Here is a 23,621-nt window from a genome sequence, read left to right as displayed (position 1 = left end):
ATCATTATCGGGATATATATCATATATATCATATATACACCATCGTGTAATCCATTTATTTAGAAGTAACTGTATTCTAATTATTACCAAATTATCGGTAACTATCGGCGGCACGGTGGTTAGCACTGTTGCCTCACAGCAAGAAAGTCCTGAGTTCAATTCCACCATCAGGCCGGGGTCTTTCTGTGTGGAGTTTGCATGTTCTCACCGTGTTTGCGTGGGTTCTCTCCGGGTACTCCGGCTTCCTCCCACCGTCCAAAGACATGCAGCTTGTGGGGATAGGTTAATTGGATAATCCAAATTGCCACTAGGTGTGAATGTGAGTGTGAATGGTTGTCTGTCCCTATGTGTTAGCCCTGCGACAGACTGGCGACCTGTCCAGGGTGTACCTCACCTTTCGCCCTATAACAGCTGGGATAGGCTCCAGCGCCCCCCGCGACCCTGAAAAGGATAAGCGAATGGATGGATGGATATCGGAATACAGTTACTCATGTTTTGTATTTTAAATGCATAACGCCGGTACATGTATGCCGTTACTCCCTAACACTGCATCTATGTAAACATACTTACGGCCACTTTGTTAACTACACCCGTTCAACTACTCTTTAATCCAAAATGTAATCAGCCAATCAGATGGCAGCAGTCCATGCATTTCAGCATATAGCGATCAGTGACGGTGATTGAAATCACTTTGATCATGGTGTGGGTGTTGGTGCCACATTGGCTGATCTGAGTATTTCAGAAACTGCTGATCTGTTTAAATTTCCAGCACAAACATCTGCATGATTTACAGAGAGTAGTCCAAAAAAGAGAAAATATGCAGTTCCCTTAAAATGACATTGAGTTCTCTGTACTCGGGTCTCCAGAGTTACCAGCTCTCAACCCAACAGAGCATCTTTGGAATGTAGTGGACCATGAGATTTGCATCATATTTATTAGTAAAATGTTAAAAGATTAGCATTAACAGCATATCTTACCTGCCGTCGTAAAATACTTTAAGCTTTCATGATCATATTCAGATCATGCTGCTGTTCATTTGTTTGTTTATTCACAGTGTGTGATGATCACTGGCAGTCACATCTAAAAATCAGACCCCAGACAGCTGTAAGGTTATCAACATCATCCAGTGAACAAATGACTATCAGTGAATGTTTCTGTGGCAACATAAAACGCAAGCTAAATTCTCAATAGGTGACCGTTTTCATCCTTCTTGAGCTTTCTTATCATCACATTAGTCACTATTTTCTTGTGTCCTTTTGTTGAACACGAAGGTCTGGATGATCAGCAGTTCTGTGACCATGAGAGGAGCTCCAGTCTCAACCAGGAGGACCCAGAGCCTCTACAGACTAAAGAGGAACAGGAGGAAATCTCCACCAATCAGGGAGGAGAGCAGCTTGCACTGAAGCAGGAGGATGAAGGGATTAATGTCTGGACCGGAGAACAGCTGGATTTGTTGTGGAAACCTGGATCACGGCTGACCAGATTTGGTATGTAAAAGTGTAATAAGCAGATTTCATAATATAGAAATGAATATGACTTATAACAAAATGTCACAAAGACACATGGCGTGCATTACCGCCTGGGATACTGCCTCACTGGAGACATGTTTTCTGTTTCAGATTTAAGTCATGTTAGCCCAGAACTGTACGCAGAATGTAGAAAAATGTTGAGACAATGAAAACTGTGGATTATTGGCCACAAGGACCAAGTTGGAGTAGTGAGCTGTACGCCTCATAAATGATGACTTTCTGCATGTAAACAGAATTCTTCTCTGTTCGCTGCATGAGAGAGAATATTTAAATATCGCTCACATATCTGAGAGACCTGCTCACAGTGTGACTTTTTTCTTGTGTGTTCTGTCCATCAAGACCTCCCACAGCAACATGATTGTAAGGAAAATGAGGATCTGGATGACCCGCAGGTCTGTAGCCAGGAAAGGAACTCCAGTCTGGACCAGCAGAACACAGATCCTCCACAGACTAAAGAGGAACAGGAGGAAATCTCCACCAATCAGGAAGGAGAGCAGCTTGCACTGAAGCAGGAAACCAAAGGCATCATCATCTGGACCGGGCAGGAGCTGGGCATCATGTGGAACCCTGAAGTAAAGTTGCACAGAATAGGTATGCAAAACTTTAATAGATAGATTCAGTTTTGTATTAAGAAATCTAACTCATGTTGGGTCCTAATCAGACCTCCAATATACTTTATAGAGGCACATGAAGAATTTAAAGACCGACTGCAATAAGGAAACTGACGTAATATTCTAAGAGCCAAAATGTCTAGCCCTCCCAGTGTCGCCCCTGTCAGGACTGTCTTATGTTGAAAATAATTGAGTACAAGAGAGAGGAAGACACCCTACAATGAGTTGAAACGTCAGCTTGTTATTTATTCCTCCATATTCATATTTGTCATTCATATGGTCACTTTGTTTGTCCCTCCAAATTGCAGTCGTCACTCCTTCGCCTGTGCTGCGCCCCTGCACCTGCAGGCACACTTACAGTGAATATCAAATTTAATAACAGGAAATTAACTAGGCATGTACTTTTCTTTCTTTTTTTGGCCACATTTTTCAAGTGACCTATATTTGACAACAGCATATAAAAAAATAAAACAAAAAAAAGAACTTTAAATTATGTTTTTGGTGTGCCATCTCAATGTTTTCAGTGGCCCCCATATGGCCACCCATATGAAAAAATTCTGGAGCCGCCCCTGTACATTATGACTGAGTACATCCACTAAACCTTTTGTGGATAACATAACAATCCCCATGAGGACTGAACGATCAATTTAAAAATAAAATATATCGATTTGAAACTAAGCTTTTAGCAAACCACACAACACTATGATAGGTGTGTCCTTGTGCCATGTGTTTCTGGGTCTTTCTTCTTCTTTCCCTTTGGATTCCAGCACAAGGCCTGTGTAGTGATGTTATTGGTGGACTTCCTGATTGTGTGGCCAATCCAGCACCACTTTCTCTCAGAACTGTATTGCTATTGGTTTCTGGTTTGTACTTGTCCACAGTTTGTAATCCTCTCTGGCCACTGGATACGGAGGATTTGTTTTAAGCAGCTGCTGATGAATGTCTGCAACATACAAAGCGCTGTCTTTGCTTCATGTTTACGAGCTATAGAGAAGTATAGGTGTGACCCTGATTTTAAAAATGCTCAGCTTCAGAATCAGAATCAGAATACTTTATTCATCCCGAGGGAAATTAGGGTTACAGCAGGCAGCACGCTAATGGCGCATGCGCACTTACAAAGGAACCTTCTGACCAACTTTACACAAACATCACATTGGGCAGACATGGACATTATGGACAATGCTGGGCATCCTCTGCACACGGCCATTAACAACCAGAAGAGTCTGTTCAGTGACAGGTTGCTTCTCCCAAAGACAAGAACTAACAGACTTAAAAACTCCTTTGTCCCACACGCCATCAGACTGTTTAACTCCTCCCTGGAGGGGAGAGGGAGGGGAAACAGGAGGACAAAGGAGGGGGGAACAACTAAGCTGTAGTGCCTCTTCACCTCACTGTGCAATACCTTTTGTGCAATACTTTTGTAAATAGTCAACGGTGCAATAGACTCAATACTTGAAATGTGCAATTCACTTGTATTTTTATTTTTATTCCTATTTATTCTATTTATCCCCTTCGTATATTTTATTTATATTGTCTCTGTATTTATATATATGTGTGTGTGTGTGTGTATATATATATATATATATATATATATATATATATACATATAATATTCTGTAACTCTGTAACTTCTGTCGGTGCTGTGCTTTTTTGGAAATCGAATTTCCCAGAGGAACCCACCCGAGGGATTAATAAAGTTCTATCTAATCTAATCTAATCTAACATGTCAGAAAGGTAGGCTGATAGGAAAAAACAACGAAAATACACTACATGAGGTAAGAGGAGGAGAAAAAAAACTCCACTCAGACTGAGCTCCTAGTGGGAGAACAGTTTGATAACAGAAAAAACACCTCAGCACAAAAGCACATGACTATCAATACACCATAGAAACACAAGACAAGCAACAGGGGCGGGTAAAGGGTAAGAGAGAGCCGGTGTAGACAGCGCATCCGGTCCTGCAGCATCTGTGCTGGTCCAGTTGACTGCTATCTTCCCCGGTAGGGCACAAGCATCGAAGGCGTTGGAAAGGGAGAGGGGATGAGTGAGTGCTTATCAGTGTAAGTGTGTGTGTCTGCGTGTCCATAGTTTAGCTGAGACAGTGTCCTTCGGCCTATCAGGCTAAGTAAACAGTCCTCCAGCCAATCCAGGTGTCCTTGCATGGGATGGGAAGAATAGCCGTAACACAGCTTGGTGAAATTTCTGACCTCTTGAGTTTCAAACATTTTTTAAAATGATGTTGTTTATTTTTTCTTACTTTTTTTTACACTAAATTTACTAACCCAAGGTGTTATTCACCCCTACTGAGATTTTCAAAGGTCGTCAGCTCAATTCTCCTGCTTTTGTTGTGCAAACCACCCATTATCTTTGAGGCCTGGCACGTTTACTCAGAGTAGCTCAGATCCAAGGCAGGCCAAACCTCTGTGTTACAACCTTCAGAAATGCCTGCCGTATCTATACAAAATATCCCACACATTGACTGACCTGCAAATGTGTAAGACACATTCACAATATATGGAAACACAAGTCTGTTTTATTTATAAAAAATTGTGTGAAAACAGAATGAAAAGTTGCTAATACAATGACATGAGTGACATGTGTGATCTCCCCAGCGTTGCATGTTCTCTCCTTTGCCTGTTCATGTAAAAATAGCAAAACATAAAAAATTAATTCTGTCCCTCAGTTCCAGGTTGGTTCATCTCTTCATCTTTCTGCCTTTTGTCTTAGGTTACTCTCCCACACAGTCTGTCTGTCTGTGTCATAGTCTGTTTGCAGCATTCAGCAATGCAGTTCCTTGACTCTCACCACAGATCTTCCATTGTGACTGTGTATGTGAGGGAGTGGCATTGCATTACTTCAGCACAGTGCTGTGCATAAAAGCAGACAGCCCAGGCTGGAGAATCATTTCTTCTTCGCATTTCTGACAAGGCACATCAGGATGGCCTCTGTATCACTGCCTCACAGGAAGAACATCTGCGCGCAACAGGCGCGCATCCATTTCCTTGCTTCAGGAAATGGATGAAGCAGACTCTGATGGAGGAGAGGTTTCATTTGTCCAGCAGGCCACTGATACCTCCTCAGAAGAATCTAAAAAGGAGACGGAACAAGAACCCAACATGCCTCCATGGAAGAGGCACCGTGGTACTGGGAAGCCCAGTCTGAGCCACACGGCAAAAGACGGCACTGTGTGGGTAGAGGAGGACATTGGAATGCCCAGTGCAGTAGCAAATCGCTCGTGCTTCACTCGTGCTGGACCCACAGAGTCTGCTAAGGTCTGTCATTGCCATAGTACGTAGGGCTGCTCAATTAATCGAATTTTAATCACGATTACGATCTGGGCTTTCAACGATCATTAAAAATGACTGAGCCGATTATTAGCCCCTCCCTAATTTATCCGCGACACCTTAAAGGCCGGTCCGTGAAAATATTGTCGGGCATAAACTGGTCCGTGGCGCAAAAAAGGTTGGAGACCGCTGATTAAGAGGACCCGAGGGAAGCTCGGAAAGCTAAGCAGAAGTTATTTGGAGAGTGACTGCCGTTGGTTGAAAAGAGAGTTTAAAAAAAAACAAACTTCAGTGGTGTTGCACACTTTTATATTATTTTTTTAAAGTCATTGTTAACCCTTTAAAGCCGGTCAGAGCAGCACGCTCCGTTTTGCGTAACTATTTTTAAATCCCTGTAGAACCTGAACCGTGTAAGCTAGCGCAATAATTTGTTTTGCATATGAAACCGGAGGAGTTGTACTTACATCTGATGCCATCAGCTTGTCCTCGGTCACGGTTTCGTTCCACATATAGCTTTGCAAAAATTGCATAAAAAGCGCTTGCAGGAACAAAAACATAATATTCCAGAAACACGCTTTGCCGTTCCTATCAGCTGTTCGTAACACTTCCCACAGTGAAATGATGCACATGCTGTTTTCTTTGCAAATTTGCATCATAGGATTGTTTTTTGTTTTTCCTGCAGTATATAAAAATTGCTGTATCTCCAAAATAAAACTATGAAGACACTCAAAATAAATTTCCTGTGGTGGGAAACTATTTTTTGCAACTTTATTGTATTTAAAGTTTTGAGGGATAAGCCTCTTAAATTTCTCCAAGTAGAAATATACAGTGGGGCAAAAAAGTATTTAGTCAGCCACCGACTGTGCAAGTTCCCCCACTTAAAATGATGACAGAGGTCAGTAATTTGCACCAGAGGTACACTTCAACTGTGAGAGACAGAATGTGAAAAAAAAATCCATGAATTCACATGGTAGGATTTGTAAAGAATTTCTTCGTAAATTAGGGTGGAAAATAAGTATTTGGTCACCTCAAACAAGGAAAATCTCTGGCTCTCACAGACCTGTAACGTCTTCTGTAAGAAGCTTTTCTGTCCCCCACTCGTTACCTGTATGAATGGCACCTGTTTGAACTCATCATCTGTATAAAAGACACCTGTCCACAGCCTCAAACAGTCAGACTCCAAACTCCACCATGGCCAAGACCAAAGAGCTTTCGAAGGACACCAGGAAAAGTATTGTAGACTTGCACCAGACTGGGAAGAGTGAATCTACAATAGGCAAGCAGCTTGGTGTGAAAAAATCAACTGTGGGAGCAATCAGCAGAAAATGGAAGACATACAAGACCACTGATAATCTCCCTCGATCTGGGGCTCCACGCAAGATCTCATCCCGTGGGGTCAAAATGATCATGAGAACGGTGAGCAAAGATCCCAGAACCACACGGGGGGACCTGGTGAATGACCTGCAGAGAGCTGGGACCAAAGTAACAAAGGTCACCATCAGTAACACACTACAACGGCAGGGAATCAAATCCCGCAGTGCCAGACGTGTTCCGCTGCTGAAGCCAGTGCATGTCCAGGCCCGTCTGAAGTTTGCCAGAGAGCACATGGATGATACAGCAGAGGATTGGGAGAATGTCATGTGGTCAGATGAAACCAAAGTAGAACTTTTTGGTATAAACTCAACTCGTCGTGTTTGGAGGAAGAAGAATACTGAGTTGCATCCCAAGAACACCATACCTACTGTGAAGCATGGGGGTGGAAACATCATGCTATGGGGCTGTTTTTCTGCCAAGGGGACAGGACGACTGATCCGTGTTAAGGACAGAATGAATGGGGCCATGTATCGTGAGATTTTGAGCCAAAACCTCCTTCCATCAGTGAGAACTTTGAAGATGAAACGAGGCTGGGTCTTCCAACATGACAATGATCCAAAACACACCGCCCGGGCAACAAAGGAGTGGCTCCGTAAGAAGCATTTGAAAGTCCTGGAGTGGCCTAGCCAGTCTCCAGACCTCAACCCCATAGAAAATCTGTGGCGGAAGTTGAAAGTCCGTGTTGCTCGGCGACAGCCCCAAAACATCACTGCTCTCGAGAAGATCTGCATGGAGGAATGGGCCAAAATACCAGCTACTGTGTGTGCAAACCTGGTAGAGACCTATAGTAAACGTTTGACCTCTGTTAATGCCAACAAAGGTTATGTTACAAAGTATTGAGTTGTATTTTTGTTATTGACCAAATACTTATTTTCCACCCTGATTTACCAATAAATTCTTTACAAATCCTACCATGTGGATTCATGGATTTTTTTTTCACATTCTGTCTCTCACAGTTGAAGTGTACCTCTGGTGCAAATTACTGACCTCTGTCATCATTTTAGGTGGGGGAACTTGCACGATTGGTGGCTGACTAAATACTTTTTTGCCCCACTGTATTTGTGTGGGCTGAGATTTTACTTTCAAAGAAAACACAGTAATGATCAGATAAGCCCACATCAGACACAGTAATGTTTGAAATGCTCAGGCTCTTGGAGATCAGTAGGTCAAGAGTGTGTCCTCTATTATGTGTGGCCTCTGTTACATGCTGAGTCAGCCCAAAGTTGCCCAGAGTGTTACTCAGGTCTTTAGTCCCTTTGTCCTGAGGGTTGTCCACATGGATGTTAAAATCCCCAACAATAATTACACAGTCGAAATCAACACAGATCACAGACAGCAGTTCACTGAGGTCATTAAAAAAGTCTGTGCAGTATTTGGGAGGCCTGTAAACATTAAGAAACACAACTTTGGACGGGGCCTTCAGCTGTAAAGCCACATATTCAAAAGACTGAAAACTTCCAGGAGATAGCTGCTTACATTGAAATGATTCATTAAATAAGACAGCAACCCCTCCTCCTCTCCTGCTCACCCTGGCCTCACTGATAAAACTGTAGTTAGGAGGGGTCGTCTCGATGAGAACAGCTCCACTAAGCGAGTCATGGACTAAAGTAAAACAGTATGTTGGATGTGCCATGCAATGCTCAATTACATGGGTGGGAACTAGTGTGTTAGCGCAGTTAGCTCGTTAACGTGTTGGCCGTCTAGCCCCATGCACGGGGCGATCGGTGGTAGCTCGTTAACGGAGATTTGCCGTGTTGTGGCGTTAAGGTCATTTCAACGAGATTAACCTGAAAGCACTAGTGGGAACACAACGACTATGACTGCACATTTACGCCGACATCATCCTAGTGCAAAGACAAAAACAACAAGCATGCTACTAACTATAGCCGAGTCATTTAGACAGCTGTTAGCACATGATTCTCCTTATGGGGACCTGATATGTTTAATATGCTGCTGAGAATATAGCCCAGAAGAAGCGGATAGTATAGCTTTTATTTTGGAAAGAGACATTTCTCTGTAATAAACTCTCTTTTCCAAAGATGAGTGATTCCTCAATCAGATACAGGGCTCGCAAAATCGCTAGCCCGACATCCTGGGGCTAGCAATTTTTTCAGTCGGGCTACCAAAATCTATCTCTGCCCTGCCCGTCGGGCTATTGTAGGAAGGAAAAATATATGTCAATGCTTTTGCATTCTTTCAGAAATGTAGCTGGGTAATTATGTCATTGGCATCGGTGAGCCACTGTCAATATGTGACATATTGAAATCCCGTTTGAATTTGCGCTTGTTTTTTTGCTTTCACTTTGCAATTTTACAGGTCACCAGAGAACTTCAATCTATACATCTAAAAACCACAGACCAGGCGAGAAATTTGGGTGTAGTGATGGATGCAGACCTAAACTTAGAAAAACACATTAAGACAATAACAAAATCAGCTTACTATCACCTCAAGAATATATCAAGGATAAAAGATCTGATGTCTCAACAGGACCTGGAAAAACTAGTCCATGCATTCATCTTTAGTAGGCTTGATTACTGTAACAGCATCTTTACAGGTCTACCTAAAAAATCAGTCAGACAACTACAGCTCATTCAGAACTCTGCTGCTCGAGTCCTCACTAAGACCAAAAAAGTGGACCACATCAGTCCAGCTCTGAGGTCTTTACACTGGCTGCCTGTCCGTCAGAGGATAGACTTTAAAGTTCTGATGCTGGCCTATAAAGCTCTGAATGGTTTAGGACCAAAATACATCAGTGACCTCCTAACCCAGTATGAACCTTCCAGATCCCTCAGGTCATCTGGATCCGGTCTTTTATCAGTTCTCAGAGTCAGAACCAGACACGGAGAAGCTGCATTCAGCTTTTATGCTCCTTATATCTGGAACAAACTCCCAGAAAGCCTCAGATCAGCTGAAACACTCAGTTTATTTAAATCCAGGTTGAAGACTCACCTGTTCTCAGCTGCATTTGAATAAAGCACCAAATCCACACTTTTAAGCTTAAATTTCAAAACTTACACTAACTACTGATCTTATCTATTTCTGATTTTATCTGTCTTGATTTTATATACTGTTTTGTTTGTTTGTTTGTTTGTTAAGTGGGATTAGAGCTCTGGGTAGCTCCCCAGCTAGGTCTAGACTGGGTCTAGAGAGTATTTTAAATTCGGGGAATTTAAAACAGAAAGTAGCTCGTCCACATAAGGACTGGTAGCTCCCCTTACGATAAGGGTTCAGATCGCGCGAACAGGTGTGGGATTAGAGCTCTGGGTAGCTCCCCAACTGGGTCTAGACTGGGTCTAGAGAGTACTTTAAATTCAGGGAATTTAAAATAGAAAGTAGCTCGTCCACAGAAGGACTGGTAGCTCCCCTTACGATAAGGGTTCAGATCGCGCGAACAGGTGTGAAATGTGTGTGTTTAGTTAGTTTGTTTGTTTGCTTGTTTTAATCAATTTTAAATCATGCTTTTTATTTGTTTTTGTTTCTAATGTCTCTGTAAAGCACTTTGAATCACCTTGTTGTTGAATTGTGCTATACAAATAAATTTGCCTTGCCTTGCCTTGCCTTGCCTTGCTTACCTTCAGGGTCATACGTCACATGAAAACCAAAATAATTCCAAACGCCAGATCTGAATGAGGGTGGGGGAGGTTCATGTTGCAAGGAGAGCTTAACTTCTGTCTTGCTAGCTTGCCCTGCGCTCTTCATTCTGACTATGCTGTCTGTGTTGAGCGCTCAGTGGATCTGCGTTCGACTACTCCGCCTAGGCTGCACTGTCGAGCGCAGATCCACTGAGCGCTCCACACAGACAGCATAGTCAGAAGGAAGAGCACAGGGCAAGCTAGCGAGACAGAAGTTAAGCTCTCCTTGCAACAGGCAAATTGACCCTCATTCAGATCTGGCGTTTGGAATTATTTTGGTTTTCATGTGACGTATGACCCTGAAGGTAAGCGAGTCATGGACTAAAGTAAAACAGTATGTTGGATGTGCCACGCAATGCTCAATTACATGGGTGTGAACTAGTGTGTTAGCGCAGTTAGCTCGTTAACGTGTTGGCCGTCTAGCCCCATGCACGGAGCGATCGGCGGTAGCTCGTTAACGGAGATTTGCCGTGTTGTGGCGTTAAGGTCATTTCAACGAGATTAACCTGAAAGCACTAGTGGGAACACAACGAATATGACTGCACATTTACACCGACATCATCCTAGTGCAAAGACAAAAACAACAAGCATGCTACTAACTTTAGCCGAGTCATTTAGACAGCTGTTAGCACATGATTCTCCTTATGCTGCTGAGAATATAGCCCAGAAGAAGCGGATAGTATAGCTTTTATTTTGGAAAGAGCCATTTCTCTGTAATAAACTCTCTTTTCCAAAGATGAGTGATTCCTCACCAATTCCTCTGACATCGTCTTATTAATCGTTAGCTTACTATGCAAACATGACAAGTGAAATCTCCCGCAGCTTAAACATGTGAGAGGTTGATCGCGCAGAGAATCGCTGAGCTTATGTGAGTGCGCGTGTAAAAGCATTTCAGTTCTGCTGAGCCAAATAAGACAGGTCAGGGTGAAGAAGTGACAGCCAAATAAAAGCTTACCACAAAACGGAGAAGTTATGACAAATCAGACTATAAGGCAAAAAGAAAGTGCAGCTTTATGGTTTCATGGACAAAATAATTTCTGTGGCTGCAATATGACGAGCTATATAACCAGGGCTGCACATAAGTGGTCCACAGGTGCGCATTCGCTGTCAAAATAAAAAACGCGCACAAGGGTTAGGGTTAAATTTAAAAACTGTACTTTTGAGTTAAAATATATATTTATAATTTTAATAAATGACAAATTAAAAAGGCATGAACATTTTTTTTGTATCGAAAAAATATCGAACCGTGACACCAAAGTATCGAACCGAACCGAACCGTGAATTTTGTTTATCGTTGCACCCCTAATATATATATATTGGGGGTGCTAGTAGGTGTTAGGTTCAGGGAATTTACGCAAATTTGCACGGGGTTAGTAAATCTAGTGGTAGGGACTTGCACCAAGAAAAAAGTCAGTATTTCTAGTGTTAACCATAATGTAAACCAACAAGAGGCCACCAGACAGGAAAACATACAAAGAGACTTTAAGAGAATGCTAACTGCCCCAACAGTACTGACCTAAGCCTAATCTTAAAAGTAGAGAGGGTATCTGTCTTCCGAATCCAAATTGGCAGCTGTTTTCACAGAAGAGGGACCTGAAAGGTGAAGGTTCTACCTGCCATTCTCCCCAACTTTCAGGCAATGAATGGTTAATCTAAAAAATAAACAAAAAAATACTGCAGTGAGTGTCCTGTAAAGTTTTTAACTAATTTTAAATAAACTTTTAAATGTTTTGTGCACTTTGATTAAAAATTTTCAGGGATACGACTTTGTTTTGTTTGATTATATATCGTCTTTATTTTCTCATCGTAGATGGTCTGTTTATATTATTTGTAGAGTTTGTAAATGAGCAGCCAAAATGGTTTTCACTGAGTCAGCAAAACTGTTTCTCCCCACAACATGATTTTCATTGGTATATCTAAGCAACATGCTTACCATGTGGAGATTTGCTAATGGTTAAGGCAAAAAATGTATGCTTTTTGATCTGTCCCTTCAGATTTTCCACAACATGACTGTAAGGATGTGGAGGGGCTCACAAATCAGCAGGTCTGTAACCAGGAGAAGAACTCCAGTTTAGGCCAGGAGGATCCTTCACAGATTAAAGGGGAACAGGAGGAACTCAGTACCACTGAAGAGGAAAAACCGCTTGTACTAATGCAGGAGACTGCAAATTTTCCATCTCGTGAAAAAAGTGACCACAGTGAATCAGAACCATGCTGTGACCAGTGCCTTTCTCACAACTCTTCTGACACAGATGAGGATGAAAGCAAGGATGGTAACTCACACAGAAATAAGTCGGAGCAAATCGTATCAGGCTTGTCAGTTCAAAATTCCAAGACAGCTAAGTTATGTAGAACCTGTGGGAAAAGATTTATTTGGAAGTCAGACTTAACTAAACACATGCGAATTCACACAGGCGAGAAGCCACATTGCTGTAGCACCTGTGGGAAAAGATTTACTAGGAAGAGTCACTTGAAGAGACACATGCAAATTCACACAGGTGATAAGCCACATTGCTGTAGCACCTGTGGGAAAAGATTTACTGTGAAGGGTCATTTGAATATGCACATGCGAATTCACACAGGCGAGAAGCCACATTGCTGTAGTAGTTGTGGGAAAAGATTTCATGTAAAATCAAATTTGAAAACACACATGCGAATTCACACAGGCGAGAAGCCACATTGCTGTAGCACCTGTGGGAAAAGATTTACTAGCAAGAGTGAGTTGAATATACACATGCGAATTCACACAGGCGAGAAGCCACATTGCTGTAGCACCTGTGGGAAAAGATTTACTAGGAAGAGTCACTTGAATATGCACATGCGAATTCACACAGGCGAGAAGCCACATTGCTGTAGCACCTGTGGGAAAAGATTTACTAGGAAGAGTCACTTGAAGAGACACATGCAAATTCACACAGGTGATAAGCCACATTGCTGTAGCACCTGTGGGAAAAGATTTACTAGGAAGAGTCACTTGAATATGCACATGCGAATTCACACAGGTGAGAAGCCACATTCTGTATTACTTTAGTACAGTTGAAAATGCATTTCGGAAACCATCCTACATGCTAAGTTTCATTCTTAGAAAATGGTGATGGCAGATCACATAAACAGTGTTTGGATCATTTAAAAATGAGCATTCGGAAAAAAAAACTTCATTTTGAAAAGGTTTTCAGAAGCTCAGTTTCTTTTTTCACACATGGACAAGAAAAAGTGTTTGTCTCGCAACATGAAATGTTTGCACCTTTATCACATTTTCTGACATCATTTTTTATTGTTTATGGGCTTTGTCTTTACTGAAGTTTCTTCATTTTCTTTGGCATGGCCTCAACAGTGCTTGAGATATTTTTGGGTCTTGACATAAAAGAACTATTTCTCAGAATCACACTTGGAAATATCAGTTTAAAAAAACTACCCGTGTACATGCGGTAGCCTTTATTGAAATCAGTTTTTTCTCTGAAGTTCACAGTTTGAAGGTGTTTAAAGCATGAGACAGTTTACTAACTGTACACTGTTCGCTAACTTGCACACTGCCAGAACTCCTGTTGGGATTTTGGTTTTTTTTTTAATGAATTTATACACTAGATTGACATTAATGGGAAGTGCTTTGTAGATGGAAAGGGAATATTTTAGGGAATGACAATGTTAGGCGGTTGATTCAAGTTCTCGTATTGTTTGTGACCCATATACTTAGGTCATTTATTATTCATATTTTTAACATAGCTTGCACTACTGTTATGTGAACACCTGTTGATACCCAGCTGTTGTTTTGTAAAAGGACCTCAGAAGAGTCCCGGGAGTCTTCATCTTTATTTATCTTGATTGGTGTTTGGCCTGCATGTACTTATGGCGAACACCCTAGTGGGCTTTTCTTTCTTCTAAATCTTTGTTAATCTTGTATGTTCAATAAAACTGTTGGCATCACACTTCACTCATCTCCTGTAGATTTTGTGTTTTGGTTTCAATTGTGTTCCAAAAGCCTGAATCAACATCTTTCCAGCCTATAGAAATTCTGCAAAGCCTTTAAAATTTGCGACCCCACAATCCTGCTGCTCTTTAAAAAACTAACAGTACTTCCAAACGAGCTGTTAAACAGGGCTTCGTGTGATCTGCCTTTTGGTGATCAACTGGTCAGAAAGATTCAACGCATTCAAGTGGATAATCATGCTAACTTCCTTGATTCTTGTCCTCACTTTCCAGGTCCTCAACGGTACTCCATCAATGTCTCCTGAAGTTGTGTGTTTCAGAACAAAAGTGGAGCAAATAATAGCAAACACTGAACACACACCTCCCCTGTCTGCCAAGAGCATGTCTAAGACTTTTCTATACCACCATCAGTGACGTGAAGACAGATTGTTCAATATTAGATTATTCTGTTATTATATGTTACCTTATATATGTAATCAAAGTAGTTGAATTAGAATACTGCTGTAGATCACATTATACCCTTTAATATAGAGTGTGTGAGCTGTATGTAGTTTAGTTCTCATTATACTTTTGAGTTAACAGAACATATTCACATATTAGTTCATTAGATAAATGTGCAGAAATGAAATAGAAGTTGATTTAAGGAAAAGCAGATGCTGGCTTCACGGTGCAGTTGAACGCTGGCAACGCGAGAGCGAAACACGTCCGTAGGTTTGGTTTATGATACGGCGTGTTCCGGTGGTGCGGCCGTGAAGTGCAGTAGTGGTTGGTGCTAGTTTTAGTACATTGGATAGAGGTTTTGACGGTGGTTTGTGGCGTCAGTCGAGTTTTAAGGGCTGCGGTCATAATACAAACTAAAATTTTAAGTACATAGAGCAAAACCTGGTTTATGATGTCAGGTATAACTTCGGGGATGCAAGCATCACTTTTATGATGCGACTTTGCCCCGTTGTGGCGGTCATAAGCGCAGAGAAAGGGGTATTTTGGTCTATGGTGCAGTGTGATTATAGGTAATGGGAACCACACCCAGCACGAATCAGCAGCTGTGAAAAAGACAGCAGCGAGGAGAGAATTAGAGGAGAAATTAAGAGAAGTTTTAACACATAAAATTGGGGCCAACGGACTTGTGGAGGTTGGGAAGGCGTCCGGAGCATCACAACAAAAAGGTGAAACAAAAACACACAAGCAGAGAAATCTGAGAGAAAGGCTCCTTTTAAGGTAACGCCTAGTTTGAGAAAAGATAAAATTAACCTGCTTTTATACAAATGCACATACACGCAATGAAGAAACAGCTTACACTCATGAACACGTGAAGATTTTCCAGCAAGGTTAAAGAAAAATTAACATACTTAAATGATGAAGTCTATACATTACTGACAAAGAAACCCTCTGGGTTGCAGGACAACAATTTAACTAAAAAAAAAAAAAAAAAAAAGGAACACTGGTCTAACCAACCAGGCAAGACACAACAAATTTAGTGGTTAAAAGATTCAAATTGTGACATGTTTTCTGTTGATTGATTAATAAAAGTGATTACTGAATGAAAGAAAGTTCCTTTTTTGGGCTTTTAAACATGATCTTAAGAATTTTAACAGGTGCATGTTGTCCTGTCAACTTGGTGGGTTAGGAGTTGATTATATCGGGAGACAAAAAACAAAAAAAAGGGGGAAAGAAGGCTGACATAGGGCCTGGCCCCATTGTCTCCCCTCTGAATAACACAGCCAACACAACATCATTTTCCTGTTCGTTTGTTTTTGTTTTTTGTTTGTTTTTGTTTTGTTTTGTTTTTGTTTTTTCTATATATATTTAATTACAGGCTGCTTTGCCGGCCCTGAAAGCCGAGGCTGACTGGACTCCTGCTCTCCCCCATACGTGACACTGACCAAATGCTGCAACAGCTGGACCCACAACAACGACCTGAGAATGTCAACAGACCTGCAGGAATGTGATCTCATGCAGCCGAGACGGAGAGCACTAAACCTAAGGCCCGTTTCACTACACGGGGGAAAATTCCCAGACTGCGTCAGCTGACAGAGCTGTGACGAGACACCCGCCAAGCCCGAATGAAAAGTAAGGCCGAGCGAAAGAATGCTGACCTTGATAACTTTGCATTCACACTGTGCAGGACAGTGATGGACCAACACGGATGATCGGGTGGCGAAAAAGGGCGTGACCGAGACAAGAGGAGTAACTGAGGACAGAAGGCACCTCAGAATGGACAAAAACACAGAAGAAGATGCAGGTTTCACCTGCGGTGAACATCGACACTGGAGAAAGGACTGCCCCAATTGGGGTCAGAACCAGGACGGACTGAATTTTGAGCAGCAGCAGCAGCAATGGTCGCAAACAAACTGAAAAGGAGGGGGGGGCAGGACCCCAGGGCACGCTTCAGGCCGTGGTTTACCCAGAACACCAGAACAGGAAAGTGATGAACACACACACACACACACACACACACACACACGTCTCCAAACACACAGATTCAGAATGAAGTGAAATACACACATGAACACGTGCACTCGTTGAGTGAGTGAGAAATGACACACACACACATATACATACACACACACACACACACACGGGAATGCTGATTCACTGAGAAGTGATGCACACACATACACATGCACACGCTTGTGCAATGAAGAGTGATCCACACGCACACACACATACACGCTGATGCAATGAAGAATGCTTTGCTTATGCTGATATGCAAAATGCTGCACACAAACATCCCAATGCATAATTTTTATGAGGAGCCATTGATTACCATTAAATACTTAGAATGTGTTATATGTCACCCAGAGGGCATTTATGTAGATTTTAGGAATAAGGTCTAAAAGAGCTTGGTTATGAAAACAATGTCTGTGCGTGATGTCTGTTTATGGCTCAAGGCCTTGACTGAATTCTTTGCTGTGCTTCACACAGCCCTGATGAGGAACAGTGGCACAGAGTGAAAATGATGAATTAATAGTGTAAGTTTAGGTCGGAGTACGGCATTTTCTGTGATTGAGTTTTAATTCAAGGAGGAACAAAAGGTGTTACGGCACCTGAGGTTCTCATTCCCACACAATATTGTCCCGGCAGGAAGCAAAATATTCCTGTGAATTTCTGGTTGATTGTTTGGTTTTGTTTAGCGCTAGCTTGATTTTATCAGTGAGCTTTGGCTTGTGTTCTTTCTCCTGAGCGAGAGAGGGATAGTTTTATGCTTGGACATGTCTGCAACGGGCCCTAGTTTATGTTATTGTTATTAGTGTTTTATTGGTTACGTCTGTTTTCGTTTTTGTTACAGCGCACTGGAGAAAAAACATCTGAGAGGTGTGATCCACCGGTGGTGATATGTTGATATTTTGTGAGTTCATGATTTAACAATCAGCTCTTTAAACAAGGCCTGAAAGATTGAAATTTAAAGCGCTATAAAATATTCTTACAAAAACAGTTGCAAAGTGTGCTTCTCCATGATTGTAATTGGCTTGGGAGAAATTCACTTATAGGGAACACTGAGAAGTTCTGAGTCTAAAAGGATTGCACCGAGTCAATCCGGCCCAAAAAACAACAAGGAATTGTTTTCCTTTAAAATGATGACGTCATCTTGCTGGTGATGGACGCTCGAATAGGTTGCGTGGGAGACTCCATTATCAGCAACATCTGGTATGAATGTGTATGGAGGTATGCATGTGAATGGACTGTGATGGACTGACGACTAAAAGCTTTGACTGACTTGATACTGAGACAATGACTGCACCAACTTTAGGATTCGTAAATGCCAATAAACAATTCATAAACAATTCACCCAGCCGACAAGAGAAGGGTGGATGCTTCGCTTTGTTTTGTTTTGTTTTTTCAGGAGCAGGAGGATAAGAGAGACTGGAGGAGGAGACTCTAGCTTCACATAAGTATGAACTGCAGACTTAACACTGTGGTTGCTGATTTTGAGTTACCGATGTTTGCATTAAGAAAACTGTGCTATATTAGCTGTGTTTTGAGTAAGGTATCATGTTATATTATTGGGAATGCCAAATGCTACAGTGGAGAAGACTTTTGATACCACTCATGACTGGAATATGTTACTATTAACCACAGCAGGCCACTGTAAAAAGTCAATTAAATTTTATAGAGGAAAATCGCCAAAATTGAACAATACCTATGAATGACTGGCCACATTCAGAATAGAGATATGCAATAATAAACATTGGTCCACGTGATTTAGGTTCTCACTTGAAATAGTAAGTTATTAAATGTAGAATATAATCGACAGGGACATTTGATAGGATGTGGTACTGAAAAAGAACAAGAGCAAAGTAAATAAAGAAAATATTGTGTTTAGTTTGGATAAATTCAAATTAAAATGTACCATTACACTCAGAGGATCAATATGAAATAAAACATATGCAAAATTTGTAGGAAGTACATGGCTGATAACTGTTCTGTCCTGAGCGTTTGTTTCCAGAGCACCCACTTGACCACACCAACAGTTTCTCGCCACCGAGGAGGGGGACTTGCAAAAAGAATAAAATAAAAATCTGAGTTTAACAAAACAGTTTGAATGTAAATATCAAGCTTACCTTTCTTTTTCCATGAAATGTGCTTGTGGGCACGCCAGCCATTTTGAAAAGGTGGGCAAAGCAATTGGCAAGGCCACACCCCCACACATGTGATATAATTTTAAAGGTACTGTTGCCCTCTCTAAGAAACATCAGGAATTAGAGGAGTGGCAAGTAGAGTATGCGAGCTACAAGCAAAAACTAAAATGTGTACTACAGTGTGCAAAAATGAAATACTGGGTCATCAGGGGGTCATGAGGGACATTTATAAAACTAAAAGTCCCACTAACCTTAAAGTGCACTTGAAAAGCCCACACAAGAAGGTTAACCTAGCTTACCTAGAAGACCTCATCAGGGGGAGCACACTCCCCCTCCTTGAAGAGCTCACCCACTCAACCCGCATCCCCAGAAAACAGCTAACCCCAGATAAGGCAGCGTGATGTATCCCGAGACAACAGGACTGGGACATCTAAATAAAGGTGTGAAACAATCGCCTTCAAAAGGTTATCAATTCACTTCAACCAAAATTAGGACCACACGGTGCGGCAAGAGTTAATAGTTATTAGTCTCAACACCCAAGGATAACCAGAAGAGCATGACTGATATGATGGAACTGGGATTTTGTTACACTTAATTTTTGCAAAACACAAATAAAACTAAATTGAAACTAAGGATTTTCAGAAAATAAAAACTAAACTAAACTAGCAAACAATTGGTAAAAACTGATTAAAACTGATGAAAATTGCAAAACTATTACAACCCTGGTCCAGACTAAGATGGTGTTGGACATCTTCAGGGCAGAAAAGGGTTGGTGTGACCAAGGTGTGGTTTGGCTTGTTGTATGTACATTTCAAAATGTTACAGCTCTGGATGGACCAGTTACCAGGGCATGGAAGGATGACAGACTTTATTACATGAGGAGAAGGGACATTTTCGGGATCGAAGATCCTCAGGGATGACAAGGCTGGAGCAACGGTACTCGAGAGAAGAATTTCTGATACTTTCTGAGATATGATGTCACCAACCTTCTCTTTTAAGTGTCTAGCTCCAATGAATTGACACATGGGAGTGTGTCAAAACGGGGGAGTTGAGTTTGAACATAATATGGTAAAACTTAAGCATATAATGGGTTAGACTTAGAGAGGATTCATTAATTTTTGATTTCTTTTACACACACATAGATTATGATTAGAATAAGTCCTGAACATAATATTTTGAACCAAATTTGAATCATTAGAACAATAATGGATAACAATATTAGATTATCAAGGCTAGGGAGAGAGGTGTTTTGGTTTTCTGTCTCTTGCAGAGAAAGGAACAGACACCAGACGGGGACCCGGAGATGTGAGGACCCTTCACAGCAGGGACAGATGTAGGGACTGCCGAGACAGCAACTGGGGTCAAGTGTCATGACGTTTGGGCTCCTGGAGAAGATGGATCCCACAAACACAGCAATAACCATGAAGGGGTTGGCGAAAACCAGGAACACCAGACCAACGAGGTTCAAGAGGCTCTCGGCAAAAAGGGGGACACGCCGGTGACCCCAAAATACACAGATCTTTGTTTGAAATCGGGGCAGAATAATCCCCAGAACTGTGCAATGACTAAAGGGTGGTCTAACCCCGGAGGTCGAAGAAAGAAGCTGAGAATCACCCAACTGGAAGACACTGGTAGCTGCAGCAATAAAAATAAAGGTTAAAAGCTCCTTAGACAGAGGTTCTAGTCTAAGTACATTTGAAAGGTATAAGGGGGCATTAAAATGGGAGTGGAAAACTGGAGCACCAAAATAAAGCTGTGGGAGAATTGGGGAGTGATGGGAGAGTCATCTGTAACTGCTGTTATGGTTGTAAATCTAACTTTGCTTGCATCTGAACTGCGTGAACACAGAGGTCATCCCACATATGGTCCACCCGTTAAAGGGGGACAGAGGGCCTCAGGATCAAGAAAACTTGGACCTTGCGACCCTGGAGTGCATGTTGTAAGTGATCTCTTTCAGAGATCAAAAGGGGGAATTATTAGATTATTCTGTTATTATATGTTACCTTATATATGTAATCAAAGTAGTTGAATTAGAATACTGCTGTAGATCATATTATACCCTTTAATATAGAGTGTGTGAGCTGTATGTAGTTTAGTTCTCATTATACTTTTGAGTTAACAGAACATATTCACATATTAGTTCATTAGATAAATGTGCATCACTCTGTATCCTTGATCTGCTGGGAATGTGTTACACTGTTTTCTTGACATGCTTAATTGTTGAATCATGAAGAGAAGGTTGTAAGCAGGAGACTCTGTGTCTAAAGACAGGGGAGATAGATAGACCACATTCCACACCCCCACCTTACAGAAAGCAGAGAAACAACTGCCGAGGTCATAACTTAGGCGCTGTAACAGAGAAAAAATGTGATGTTTTGGCTTTTACGACTAGCTGGGGGCCACTAGAGACTATAAAAAGCTGAGCAACCCGTCACCATTTTGAGACATGTGCCTGACCCTCTGGTAGCATCTCTCCCGTCCGGACGTTGTAATGCTCTGACTGTTGAATTATATGGAAATAAATGATTGTTGATTGAGCATTGATACACCGAGTATTGTCCCTCCTTCAGCCCAAAGATTCAAAGAATTGGGAGAATTCAACATCAAACAAATCTGCGATGGTATTTTCAGATTAAGTTAGCCAATTAAACATCAAAGTGGACTTAATTAATGCAGTCAACAATTCCTTAGGAGGTATCATGGCTCGTGGGGTGAGCTGTGTGGAATTTAACTAGGACCCAAGATGCTGGCAGCTGAGATGCAGGAGAGTTTTATTGAGAAGATGGAGATACAAACAGAAACGGCGGAGGTGTGTAGGAAACTAAGCATAACCTAAACTGTAGAAAACTAACAAAACGAACCTGAAGCGCTAACTGGAGACCCGGGAACATAGAAATATGCAGGGAGGAACACAGGTTGACACAGGGAATTAACGCAGACGAACTAGCAACAGGCAAGAGAACACACAGGGCTTAAATACACACAGCAGTAACCAAGGGATGGGAGACAGGAGGGGAACACACCTGGGACAAATCAGAGCTGACGAGACAGGGGAAACGTAAACTGACCACACTCACATGAGACAAAGACCTTCAGAATATAACAGGAAACTTACAGACACAAAGAACCAGACAAGACACTGAACTCAACAGACAGACTCACAAGCAGACACAGTAACACCATGGACAGACAGTCAATAAATAAATGTTTAATAAAAAATGTCATGTAGGCTATTACAAGTAAACTAGTGTGAAATAAGAGGACTGTTGATCAGCCTACGCTGTGGAAAGCTGTGACTCTGTCACTGACACGTGTGGCATGATGGATGCAGTCATGCTGGGAGAAGCTACGTGAGTGCAGAAACCTCTGATCACCAGACGATCACGTGGTCATCAGTTTTCAAACAGCTCATTGCAGTTTTATAAATCATCTTCAGAGGTTATTTGAACCTTGTCTTTGCAGAGACCTGCAGACCTGAGGCAGTAATGCAGTGATAATGACCAGCACACAGTGTAAGTCATGCTGCAGCTGCCCTGAATCTACAGTGTTGGTTATTCCCACCATGTCTCTATGTTTCTGATCCAGTGTGGACGAGCTCTTTATTCAGTCTGAACTGGTTTTAAAACTAAAATACAATTGATTTGTTATTCATAGATTTTCAGATTTACTCTTACACAAAAAAGTAAAACATTTTTGTTGCCAGATCACACGTATTTACTTCCAGTCCTGAACAGAAGGAAATCGTTTTGATGCCTAAATGACATTTTATGTTCAGTGACAACCTGGTGTGCTTGGGTCCATGAATGCAGTGGTGTCGTGAGTGGGCCCTGTTACAGTCGTCAGTGCCAGCATGAGGTGTCAGTGAATATATTTACACATTACTTCATTTAAAGTACGAGTTTGTGTCTCTGTCCACAGGCAGTCAACCCCGGCTGTGTCCTGGAGGATTTTGTGCGCTGGTATTCACCTCGGGATTACGTAGAAGAGGAAGTGGTCGATGAGAAGGGCAACACGATGGTGACGGGGACACTCAGTCCCAGGATGAAGATCCCAGGCAACATGTGGGTGGAGGCTTGGGAGACTGCCAGGGTCACACCTGCACGACGCAAAAAAAGACTTTTTGATGACACCAAGGAGGCCGAGAAGGTCTGAAGCAGGTCGTTCGTTTTGCCGCATGCGTGTTTTTAAGCCAAACGTGTTTACTAAGTGGATCACAAAGTGTTTTCATGAATGTTTCTGCTGATTTTCAGGATCAGCTTCTGCCATGGGACCGTTTTGGCTCATGTATGTTGAAGCATTTTCACATGTTGATGAAAAAGGATCTGATGCTGTCACACACGATGTTTAACTGACACACAGCAGCTCTCTGTGGTGTGATGGTGTTAAATGAAGAACAACTTTAAACCAGCTTCTATTAATGATCCGGTCGGCTTTATGGGAAAGGGACAAACAGTAACTGGGGTTAGTTGTTTCCTCACCCAAAGAGGGTCCTGGATTTGGACCCGGGCAGGTCCCTGCCAAGCGTTTGCATGTTCTTCCTGCACATATGAAAGCAGAGCTCGGAGCTCCAGTTTGCACCATCACTGAAAATGTTGCCTGTCTTTTAAAGACATTGTTTATCCAAAAAGAGAAAGTTAAAAATAATGCTCACTGATAGTCTTATGACAGATTTAAAGATCTGGGTATG

General features: G+C 41.8%; 1 protein-coding gene across 1 annotated transcript in view; it reads left to right on the top strand.

Annotated features, from left to right (window-relative positions):
- The window catches only part of LOC106675687 (uncharacterized), a 42,110-nt gene that overhangs the window by 1,523 nt on the left and 16,966 nt on the right, over nt 1-23,621 (top strand). Inside the window, exons 2-4 of the mRNA XM_076878526.1 lie at nt 1,272-1,487; nt 1,869-2,120; nt 12,422-13,429. Coding sequence (XP_076734641.1) covers nt 1,272-1,487; nt 1,869-2,120; nt 12,422-13,429 — 1,476 coding nt within the window. The remainder of the gene's footprint in view (nt 1-1,271; nt 1,488-1,868; nt 2,121-12,421; nt 13,430-23,621) is intronic.

This window comes from Maylandia zebra, linkage group LG20 (assembly GCF_041146795.1).
Source record: "Maylandia zebra isolate NMK-2024a linkage group LG20, Mzebra_GT3a, whole genome shotgun sequence".
NCBI classification, from domain to species: Eukaryota; Metazoa; Chordata; class Actinopteri; order Cichliformes; family Cichlidae; genus Maylandia; species Maylandia zebra.
The sequence above is the reverse complement of the archived record's forward strand: the minus strand, read 5'-3'. Positions and strand labels throughout refer to the sequence as shown.